Here is a 12,079-nt window from a genome sequence, read left to right as displayed (position 1 = left end):
TTAGTGACTAAATATATATACACACATGCTACGGTTGCTACCACTGTTGAAAAATCAGCTTCATTTCTCACCAAAGAAATGGCAAAAAGTACATTCAGTCTTTCAGTGCTAACTGAACCAACACCATCATAGACGATGGAGTAAATACTTAAAGCTATCTAGCAACAGGGAGTTAAATTCAGAGTAAAGACAGTGATGTATTCACAGACCTATACTTTGTCTGTTCAGTCATGCCTATCAGCATGTCTGAACATCCAAATGCTCCTGACAAATTGCTCACAAGTAACCCCTAATTGCCATCCACAGTAGTTGAAAAACCATTTAACGTAGAAAATGATGTCAAGGAAGCAATTTTACAGGTAACTAACAGAGAAGAGAATTAAATTCTAGGCATAAATCAACTACCCTGAATCACTAACTACCCTGACTTGACAACTGTATGAAATGCTTGAATTTACCAACTCTTTTTTATGATATAATTGAAATTTAGAAATTCAACTGTAATCTGATCAGCTCAGTCTCCAAAAACTTAAGAGCCATCAGAAGGAACCTCTCAGTTTGACTTAATACTAGACGGATTTAATAAAAAGCATCTGATCCGATTGTTTTCAGATGCAATGCTTAGTTCCACCCCTACACTCAGAATACAGAAAAAGCGTAAGAATAGTCTTACTAAAAAGACCACCTTACTAAAATCAGACACAAAATAAGGCTTAGACAAAATGCCTAAAGTTTGAAAAATGTGTATCTTAGTTTTACTTGCAACCTGAAAAAAACCCCAAAGCAAAGCAAAGCAAAGCAAACCAACCAACCAAACAAACAAAAAACCACAGAAAATTTGAACCAAATATAGTCAAATTTGTCTTCCTGAGTATTCAGATATTCCAGTGTGGGGAAAAACAGTGTGGCAGGCACAGGAATAAGGAAGAAAACTACTTAGCTCATGCTGTTTCAGGGCTGAACAAGCCCTGCCTATACTTGTCTACTGGCTGTTTTTGTGCCTGCATTTGTAGCTCTTCTTGATGAGAGGCTGTGAAATCCAGGAGGTCCTGGATTGCTTCAGTTTTCCTCCCTGGTAGAGTGTATTCTCATCTCTGTGATACACTGTGCTCACTGCTAGTCCCAGTCCAGATTCTACTGACTGCAGATGTGGAGCCATCTGCTTTCAAGGACTGCGGCCTTGAGACAAGAATTCCTCCCGTTCAGGGAAATGTGCAAGAACTCTATGAAACACATCTTTATTAAAATCCCATCTCTTGGTATCAATAGCAGGATTCCCACTCAACTCAGTTGTTTTACATTAGTTGAGACATCACAGCCCTCCTGCTTTTTAACAGCCTTTGCTTCTCTAGCTAGTTCATGCTCCTGCACAAAGTCTTTTTCTCTTTAAAAGCGTCAGGAACAGATCTACTTGCTCATTTTTTGCCTGAAATTTTGAAGGCATTTCCAGGTTATGCTTTTGTTATTGGAAACCAGTGACACACTTTGCATTTTGTTGCCCTCAAATCTAAATAATTTCCCCACAGTAAATGCCACAGTGACCATTAACTACTATTTCTTAGGTAAAACCTAAATGATATTTTATAGTAGTGTTGTGCCATGAATGCAAGATCTGAAATGTGTCCATTCGCCGTCCAAGTTCTTACAGTATACAACAGTAAAGAAAAGGGTAATTTGTGATGTATTATCCCATTTCAGATTGCACTTCCTTAATTATTGAATCATCTTCAACTGAACTTTAGTGCGAAGAATAAATCTGTCAGACACTTCTGCGCAGTATGTGAAAGGCAGTATTAAAAACTCTTGCTAAAAATAAACTTGTTATGCTAGCAGTGAAAGATCAAAACCAACTGTGTAATTAAAAATTAAGTTGGGAGACAGCAAAGGAGGCATTACCTGGTGGCTGGATTTCTCTGGGTTCTCCTTGTGTGACCATCCATAGGTGTCAAGGCCATGTTGAGGCAGGCAAGTTTTGCAGCACTGCTTCCTGATGTGTTGATTTCAGTAGCTACTGCCAGTAATCTTTCACCTCTACCAGCAGACAAAATCTGTGTGTGTTGGAAGACACTGGGCTGACAGCATTAAAAGATAATCGCTAGCATCACTGTAAGTCCAAAACCAGACTGATGTACAATCAAATACTGGAACGCCAAATGGATCACATCTGAGCATTTTAATAGCATTTCAGTGAAGACTCATTTGTAAAACAGAGGAAGAAATCAATGCATACCAAAGAACATTGTTTGAAAATACAACAGGCTTTCTGGAAGCTGGATGGTTGGACTTCCTTCCTTACCGATTACGAAATGGCAGCTGACATTTATCGTCCTTTTTGAGAAGTATTCCCATGGGAAGTATTCCTGTTACCTGTGAGTGGCTGGCCAATAGAGGGAGCGTGGAACAGGCTGGGCTCTGACAAAACTATGGCTTTAAAAAAACCCACCCACAACTCTCAGCACAGAAATAGTACCAAAACCAAATTCATCATCTGTATATTTTTCTAAGCCATTCCAAAACCATTTCAACTCAAACACAATATGTAAATCTTTATTAAAGAGACTGCTTTGTAAGAGGGCAAGCACTTCTCTGAAGGTTTTAACCTTTTGCATGCCAAGAGTCAGCATTAGTCCAAGATCATAAATCCACTTGTAAATAGCAGCTTTCTTATTTTTTCTGGCAATTGTTTCCCAAAACTCTCACCACAGGTAGCAGAGAGCAGATGACACCTTATTTATGCTCAATAATTTTACGTGTGCCATTTTCAGCCTTAAACTTTTGAAAAATTGAGATAAATAACAATCAATATTCATGTTCCCTTTATTTGCTTTTAGTGTAACATTCCATGCTAATTGCAGATGTAATATTCATGAGTGTAAATATAAGAATTAACAACTCTGGACTGGTTTTCTTCCCTTTTGTTTTACATGTGAATATTTTGGCTTACAAAATTAACAGCATACAGTAAATAATCCTCCCATTTTTTGTACAAACTACATGATTTTGATATACAAGGATTCTGTTTTTATTACAGTGACAATATACAACCATGTCTATTTACAATGCAAAAAGTATATAAACCACATTTTAAACATTCTGCTACTGGCAGCCACTATTGTTTAGGAGGTAGCTTTAATTAACAAAATGAACTGAAGCCACATTTCCCATCATGTGTTCTATCAAATAATTTACAATACAAAGATAAAAATTCATTGTATGAACAGTATATACAATTTAATTCTCGAAACAGCAATCTAGCTTTAAATCTTAACAAGAATGTCTCCAGAGTAACTGGGATGGCAGTGGATTTGCTCTTAAATTTAGCGTACTGTTGAAGAAACATACATATATTTACTTAATCATGCATTCATAATTTTGTATCAATCAATTTCAAACTAAATATAGATAAATGGATCGCTGATTGTACTTAAATCATTTGGGTCTCAGGACTTCAATGGTTTAAAACTATTGCACTGATTTACATGAAAATCAGTGACTCTGCACAGTGCACTTCACTCAGTAAAATAATTGGAAAAATGCTTTATTGCAAAAATGCTTTCTGTTTTCCCTCCATTTGCTAAAATCTCAGTCTATTCATAGGTATTATTGGGGCACTGCAACATTCTACAGGCTGCAGAGTATTAGCCAGTCTTTCTGCAAAGACATGAGCTGTGTACAATGACAGCACTGCTAACACCCCCCGATGCATCAATACTCCTTCCAACAGTGTGATGTGACTGCCTAATACTGAAGCAAGTTGCTGTGGTTCACCTGAAGTAACGCATCATCACTGGAAAAACGTGTTCAACCTTATTATTCCGGACAGCTGTTAACATTCTTATTTCATCATCTACAGGTATTGTGGATTACAGGTGCTTGATTGCAACAAAACGTTTTTGTTAAAAATTGAGTATTCTGAAATACAAAACAAACATGGTATTCCTATATTGCTGTCACAGTTATGTGTGGGAGAATTAATCCCATTTTTGGCCCTGCAGTAAAATTCATCCTGAGATTCAATGCTGAATACACTATACAAAGCTAGCAAGAGAGGTTTTTTGCTCAATTATAGAAAAGTCACATTTAAAAATAATTTCTTTTACTATTAAACATCTGTCTTTTAAATTGTGCTTTGGCAGGAAAAAGAAAAAAAAAAATCAACAGAACTTACCTCGCCAATAGCAGAAGCAAAGTTCAACTGGAGTACAATGTGGAAACACACCATTAGCATGTAAAAAACTGTATAAAAGAAACCACTACTGTGTGGAAAAGAGTAAAAATATTGGGTAACAATTGGTTTACCAATTACAGTCAGGGCAATTGATTTATTTGTTTCATTATTTTTAAACGTATGGCTCAAGAAGTTACTGCCCACTTCCCTTCTTTACAAGTGACACTAAGCGATGATTACAAAAGTGCTTCCTGCTCGGAAAGGTCAAAACAGGCAACAGTCTATGAAGGATTATACCTCTTTATTAGAACAGCTGATGGCAAAAGGCCTTTTCAGTCTTTAATTCTTGGTATATTGTAGGCATAACGAACCAAAGGGAACCCTCGGCTTTGGTAGAAGCACGCACGGCCACAGGCCTGCACTTGGTCTGAGCTGTCCGACACAAAGGAGTCATCCTCATCTGCATAATCGGAGTGGGCTGACTGGGTGCCACAGTCTGACCAGTAGCCATCCGCCCTTTGGCAAGGCACCACTGCCAGCGCGGGGCAGCTGTGTGATTTGATCAAGTGTTTACAGGGCACGGGCTTGGATAACAGGAGCGATTCGCAGCATTCACACACAGCAATGTTACCCTGCAAATGCGTGTAGACTCCACAGTCATAGTAAAAATCCTGCGTCACGCAGCCCCCTTGAGCGTTGACAGCAATTGCCACCGCTCCGTTCTTCCTAGTCATGTGGTGCCTGAGCAACTTCCAGTCTTCCTTGAACTTCGGGTTGAAGAACACATACAGGACTGGATTCAGGCAAGCAGGCAGTGGGAAAAATATCAAAGTAACAGACTTCATGATTTCCGGGCTGATAGAAATCGCAGTGATCAGTGGTGCAAATGAGAAGAATGCAACAGGACAGAAAAAGATGCAGTTCGTGAAGATTAGCCAAGCGACATGCTTAATCATGCTGGACTGTGAGTTTTCGGAGAGGTCCTCTTTCTCCAAGTTGCAATACAGTTTAGTGTAGATAATAGCCATTAGCAAAAATGCTAATGAATTCAGGAGCACTAAAGTTACAGTGAAACCTAACGAAGGTGTTTCTCCAGTGGGGAAGGGCAAGCAAAGGGGTGATGCAGAGTACTCCGCTTTGTAAAAAAGTGGTAAGCATCCCGCTACCACAGCGCACAGGAAAGCAAAAACTGCTGCAATCTGAAATTGTTTTTGGCGATTGCTTTTCCCCTTTTTAATGATCTCCTTCGCAGAGAAGCTCCGTTCAACAGCTGCCAACATCAGGAAAAAAATGGCACTTTCTGACGAAAAGACAGCAAGAAACCCAGCCGCTCTGCAACCACTGCCAGTCTCCCACCATATGCCAAATTCAGCAAATCTTCCCCAAGAGACAGCATCCAAGAAAGTTAAAATACCAGTATAGACTCCCATAAATAAGTTAGAGACAGAAATCAGACCTATAAACAGTTTAGAAGATGGCAATGGAGTACAGGATGCAAATATTGTTAACATGACAAGCAGGTTGAAGAATAAAGCAACCAAAAAAATGAACCAAACAGTAAGTCGAATCATCCAGCTGCCCAATAAATATTCACAAGGCTTAAAAGCACCTAGAAGAAAAGAACAAAAAACAAAAAAGAAGGACAAGCAATTTAGGAAAAAAATCGTTCCTTAATAAGCAAGGTTTTCGAAAGGTATTACATGAGCAGTCCTCATTAATTCATGAATAGAGCACCCAGCTGAACTGCTAAACAGGTCAGTTGAAAGTAAAGTATTCTGCTGAAGCTATTTACTAATTAATTATGCCTGAAATAATAATTACTGTGATGGTCACTTGAGAATACTTCATATAAACAAGCTCACTAAACAAACTTAATTCCCTTTCAGCTACTCAAAATAGCTTTCATAAGTGCCACCTAAATACCTTTTATTTTCTTTAGATTTCATACTTCCTTAAAAAAACCACTGGTAGCAAAATAAAAGCTAATGTACACAACCTACTTGGAAAGTGAAAGAATTTTTTAGAAGTAGCATGTTCTCTTGAAAAATGGCTCACAAACATGCCTTGTGGAGCAACTTTTGGTCACAAGGAAACATCCGTAAAACAGCTGACAAATTCAATTTATTAGCTTTAATAGGGACAGGAATTCACCACCCTCATCACTGAAAGGCACTGAGAGCTTGGAAAGTCATATCAGGAAAATGATTTTTTATCTTCTTCTTCTTTTGCCACTTAAAAAAGCTTAAATAATAAAATGTGTCCAACAAGAAAAATAATACAAGCTGAGACAAGGAGGAAAGGTCACTACTCCTGCTTACTCCTCTAATCCTTCTAATTGCTATTTATTCCATAGGGAAATCCTACTGATTTTTAGTAACATCTAGAAGAGTTTAACCCCTCCTACATCCCCATTAGGCACTCCTAATTGTCTGAAGCACAATAGCTGGGGATCTCTCCCTGCAGTCAGACACTCTGGGAGCTGAAGGCAGAGCAGGAAAGCCCCAAACTGTGCTATCACCTTGGGCTGGAGCTTCAGAGCTGGATTCAGCCCATGACTCCTGGCTCTGCACAGCTCACGCCCTCCCTTCAGGCAGGTGAAAGGTAAGTACAACCCATCCCTCCTGCAGGCTGGAACAGCAACGGGGCAGAACGATTAAATACCAGCGCAAAAATCTCCCAAGGCAACTTCCAGAAATTACTGAAGTGACAAGTCAAAAAAGAATCTGCTTGTTTGTTTAAAGGAGCAAGCTTCATTTCTGAGCAAGAAATAATGGTGCTAACTGGATTATCAGATCAGTAAAATCCCCTTTTTTGTAGATATTATTCAGTAAGATGTCCTTGCCAGAATAATTATTTTTACGGTACATTCATGTGATGCAAAAATACCTGCTAAGCTGAATCTACTTACAAATAAAAATAACTTCCACCTTAGGAAATGTAAAAGTGTCAATGCTGTGCTTCAAAAATCAGTTTTCTAGTAGCTGTGCAGTGAGGCATCTTTGGAGAAAAAAAACCCCACCACACTTTCCTGTCTTTCTCCCAGGGTCTAGCTATCCTTAGAGTTAAAAATTACCCTCCCCTTTAACTAATATTCCCAGTCCACAGGGGGAAATTCATGCTGGGAAGGACGAGTTTCACGGCTTTCAGTGCTATGCTACTTAAGTGCCACTGTTCAGCAATCCGTTCCTGCCATTAGGCAAAGCAGAAAGTGGATCTACGAGATGAGCAATGATTCAGAACTTAGATGGTGGGTGGAGTGTCCTACTTATGACCAGACAACAGCACAGCATAGAAAACAAGTTGTTAGTATGGGAGGGACTGGTGAAAAACAAGGCAAGTTGTGAACTTGTAGAACACGCTCTTCATTCCTTTTAGAGCTACAGCATCTCTGGCATGGGCAAAAAGAGAGAGCTAAAGGCTTTAAAGATTTAACCTATGTAACACACCATCTGAATTCTCATTCTGTGAACAGAAGATCAAAAGGAAATAAGCAGCATTGGTCAAATTAATTCTCAGATCACGTACATCTACATTAATAATGTATTTTGACTTTCTGACCACAATTTTTTTTGGCTGTGATTAAGAAATCCTTGTGATATTCAGTGTACTAAAGCAGAGCTAGCCAAGACAGATTTTCATAGTGGATGTAAACCACCAGTTTAGGAGAAGAGAATGAAACAAGACATGGAAAACCCCTGCTCATCCAGTATTAACTTCTCTGGAAGTATGCTGTTCCCCCCATCTATGTGTTCCTATTGATGAAAATATGAGGGTACAAGAGGCATAGAAGGAATCCTCTGGAGAGCCCATGGCAAAGGGAAAGTTGTAGGAGGCACCACAGCAAGTGCTTTCAGAGCGAAGTGGAACCATATGTGGAAATTTGCAATTCGAGGAAGATAAGCAGAAGGGCAGCAATGAAGCTGCCAAGGATGGAAATACTTGTTTGCAAGATCAAAGACTTTCAACACTCCTGGACCGTTCAAGCCTGAATTGGAGTAGTTCTGATATGCCAATAAGACTACTCATTGCACAGGTATCTGTAGCAGTTTAAGATGCTACTGCATGCTCCAGCTACCTGTAATAGCCCTCTGCTGCCAGTTAATGCAGCTACAGTAGGGCTCGGGAACCGATCAGCTGAGTGTTCCTCATTCTCTCTCCTGAAAAGACATCAAGCTTAGTTAAAACCACCAGTGACAGAAGTTTGAGTTAAGCTTTTAAAGCACAGGCTGACTCCTCACTGAAGCAGATGGGCATTCGTACAGACATCTCTTTGGCAAGAGTAACACAGAATTAGGAGGCAGTGCATTAAACACAGCAGGCTCTAAATACAAGTATTACAGCCTTGATTGTTCTGCTTATGGAAACAAAGTTCTGTTTTTTCCTAGCACAGTTCTCCAATATAGAGCTATGTGTCTAAAGCTGAGTCAAATCTTTGTCACTGCTCATCCAAAACAACACTGACATCAAATGAAGTTTCACTCAAGCATTGTAGAATTTCATCTTCTGTGTACAGAATGACTAGGAGTAATGAAACACGTAATTCTGCAGACAGCTATTTGCATAACATCATGCTAAAGCACATTATAAGATTTACCTGTTGCTGGTGTACAGTGAATAATAGTCTGTCCCAGTTCCGCATTTTCCTCATTTCTTAGAACATCTGCATCAGCTGTATCCAAGTGAAAATGAAAAACAGGTTAGTTGTAGGAAGAAAAAGTGAAATTCAGTGAAGCTGCCTAGGATGGAGGTAGCCCTTTGAAAGATCAAAGGCCTAACACTTCATGAACATTCAAGACGTTAACAGTGGAGCCGTTCCCGTTTGACACATGAAGTCGAATGCTCAGTGCAGGAATCGCTGCAGCAGTTTGAATTACTATTGCATGTCCCAGCTACTCACAATGCTCTATAACAAAGCAGCAACATCTTTCATCACTGGAGAAAGATCTATGGGCCTTGAAGTGGACAGTGAAAGGACAAGTCCTTTCTGAACAGAAAGGTCAAAATACTAAAAACCATAACACGTTTTCTTCTCTGGCAGAAAATGGCAGAAACAATACTAACAATTATTTTATTATTATTATTTTTTTTTTTAAACAGGCAAATCTTACACTGTCAGATAATCCATTTCACTTTCATTTAGAAGGAACGTGGCAGTGCCAATCTGTAAGCAACTCCTAAGCACTTTCGGAGACAGCTTTTGTTTCCCTACAAATGTTTTCATTTTCCAAATTTCCTTATTCAAAGACAACACACACTGTTATTCAGTCTAGTCTGGCCCAAAACAATACTGCTGGTTTAGCACAATGACACACTTACCCTTCTTACGATCCAGCAAGGCACCTTGATGTTGGTGACCGGAATCTTCAGCATTAGAGTTTAAGTAAGAATCACAACCCCAAAATGCACAGCACTGGTAAGCATATGGTACAGAGAGTGACCTGAAGTACAGGCAGAATACCAGTGTTACCCATTGTAACCAACGTTAAGATTACCATCTATTAACAACATTTAAGTAGCACACTTCAGTGCCAAAATTGAAGCTTCTTTTTGTCACAGTCACTGATAAAAAACTATTACTTTAAATTGGATGAGCTGTAACCATTTTCGATGAACTTTTGCACTGAGATGAAGAATAGGTGATGCACCCAAGCCTTGCCTGCTGCAAGGAGTACAATGAAAATACTGTGATGTTTAGCACTCTTTACTACTCATTCTACTCCTTATACAAAACAAATTCTGATCAGTGTTTGTGGCATTGTTGTGCAAATGAAACTGCAAACTAATTAAGCAAACTAATTAAGGAGTAACTGTTTTGTAAGAAAGTAAATTCCCAGACGATGACATTAAAAATTACATCTTTCCTTCCCACTCTTCATTTTGTGGCCCCAAAAGAGGAGGGTTTTTTTCCTTATTTTGTTTATTTAAGTTTAACAGAAATGGTACATACTATTAATTCTGGTAGAGAAGAAGTACAGCTGCATACAGAGATTTAAGAAGTCCACATAAACAGTGAGATAATAGCAGACCAGAAGCTAATTTTTTTGACTCGAGTTTACAGTATCAGCTATGTGCAGTACTGTTTCTGAATTCTGTCCTTGTAAATGTCATCAGTCTGAAGGATCCCACAATGCTTTAGTTCTCAAACACAGATAAAAACGTAAAAACCAATACGCTGTTTCCACAGGACTGCTGAGGCCTGATTCTAAAAGTGACGTGGATTCCTTCACTGGCCTTAGACAAACTAACAGTATGGGAAAAAATCTTTAACTGCTTCTTAATGTACAGCAAGACCTTTGAAAACACAAAGCAGTTAATCACTGTCTGATCCACCTCACACTAAAATCAGTACCCAGTTTCCATTTGAATGATTACTGTGACTCTTATCATTTGCCTCCAAGAATAGATAGTGTATGTGTTTATAAAGTGTGGTGATTTTGGAATCAAGACACCTGTGCATCTGCTCCCATTTTCCACACTCTGAAAGACATACGTCCTCAGTTCAATAACAACTGGAACCCACCAAAAACACTACTCCAAAGTCAGGTGCTATCTGCCTCACAAGTGGTTGGAGGAAAAATATAAAAGGTTCCAAGGAAATTACCTGCAAATGGCTTCTACACTAGAATAGTCAGGTGCCCTTTCATATATGCCAACATAAGGCAATACACGACTCAGCAGAGGGCCTGACCAGCAGGTCAAAGGAGCTGATTCTGCTCTACTCTAATAGAGTAGACCCCTCTACTCTGCTCTCTTGAGACCCCACTTTGGAGTACTGCATATAGTCCTGGTGTTCCCAGCATAATGACACGGAGCTGTTGGAGCAAGTCCAGAGGAGGCCACGAGGATGATAAGGGGGCTGGAGCACCTCCCATATGAAGACAGGCTGAGAAAGTTGAGGCTGTTCAGCCTGGAGAAGAGAAGCTGCGCGGAGACCTCAGAGCTGCCTTCCAGTATCTGAAGGGGGCCTACAAGGATGCTGGAGAGGGGGTCTTCATCAGGGACTGTAGTGATAGGACAAGGGGTGATGGGTTTAAACTGAAACAGGGGAAGTTAAGGTTAGATATAAGGAAGAAGTTCTTTACTGTGAGGGTGGTGAGGCACTGGAATGGGTTGCCCAGAAAAGCTGTGGCTGCCCCATCCCTGGCAGTGGTCAAGGCTGGACAGGGCCTGGAGCAACCTGGTCTAGTGTGAGGCGTCCCTGCCTGTGGCAGGGGGTTGGACCTGGATGAGCTTAAGATCCTTTCCAAACCATTCTATGATTCGTCATGAGTATTATCTAACCTGGCTTCATTTATTGTCAGATTGCTTGTTACTGGCAGAATAAGCGAGGCACTCTGCAGTGTTATTTACCAACATACCGGAGCTTTGCAAAGTTCTTTGCTGCCAAAGCTTCTTTCAACTCTGAATTGCCTGTAAGTTTAAGTTGGTTCAGTCCACTCAATCCTTCGGTTGGAACTGAAGTGAGTTCATTGAAACTCAGGTCTCTGAAATGTGAGTATTAAGACATCGTTACAACAAAGTAAGTTTGAAGATCCTTTAGCATACATTTCACTGAAGTAAGAAGGCTTTTTAGGCCTCATACTGATGTTATGGCCTGGCAAATGCCTGTCAGTGCAGCAGGCACTGCAAACAAGTGTGCCCTGCATATGGTCGGCTAGCAAGAGGTTTCACCATTCACACGTGAAACACACAATGGGCACATATTAATTTTAAGCTAAAAATATTTACTATCTCACCAGTTTAATGCTAGAAAGAGGAGGTTGCTGCACAGAGTAGTCTACTTACAGGTTAACAATAGCTCCAACAGTGGTGAAAGCTTCCTTGTGGACTTGTCGGATCCGATTTCTACTGAGGTCACTGCAAAGAATGCCAAATGAAATTATTTTAGCAGTTTTATCAAAACCTTGTAAC

The 12,079-nt window shown here is 39.8% G+C and overlaps 1 protein-coding gene across 4 annotated transcripts in view; it reads right to left on the bottom strand.

The window, feature by feature from the left end:
• Nucleotides 1-2,160: 2,160 nt before the first annotated feature.
• The window catches only part of LGR4 (leucine rich repeat containing G protein-coupled receptor 4), an 87,890-nt gene continuing 77,971 nt past the window's right edge, over nt 2,161-12,079 (bottom strand). For 3 of the 4 annotated variants that reach the window (XM_030484054.1, XM_030484057.1, XM_030484056.1), the window contains 5 exons: nt 11,954-12,025; nt 11,527-11,652; nt 9,485-9,606; nt 8,763-8,837; nt 2,161-5,777 (listed from right to left, as the gene is read on the bottom strand). In XM_030484054.1, coding sequence (XP_030339914.1) covers nt 4,501-5,777; nt 8,763-8,837; nt 9,485-9,606; nt 11,527-11,652; nt 11,954-12,025 — 1,672 coding nt within the window. In that variant the 3' untranslated portion in view covers nt 2,161-4,500. The remainder of the gene's footprint in view (nt 5,778-8,762; nt 8,838-9,484; nt 9,607-11,526; nt 11,653-11,953; nt 12,026-12,079) is intronic. The other variant, XM_030484055.1, reaches the window with a different exon arrangement.

The sequence above is a fragment of the Strigops habroptila genome, chromosome 4 (genome assembly GCF_004027225.2).
Source record: "Strigops habroptila isolate Jane chromosome 4, bStrHab1.2.pri, whole genome shotgun sequence".
NCBI lineage: Eukaryota > Metazoa > Chordata > Aves > Psittaciformes > Psittacidae > Strigops > Strigops habroptila.
The sequence above is the reverse complement of the archived record's forward strand: the minus strand, read 5'-3'. Positions and strand labels throughout refer to the sequence as shown.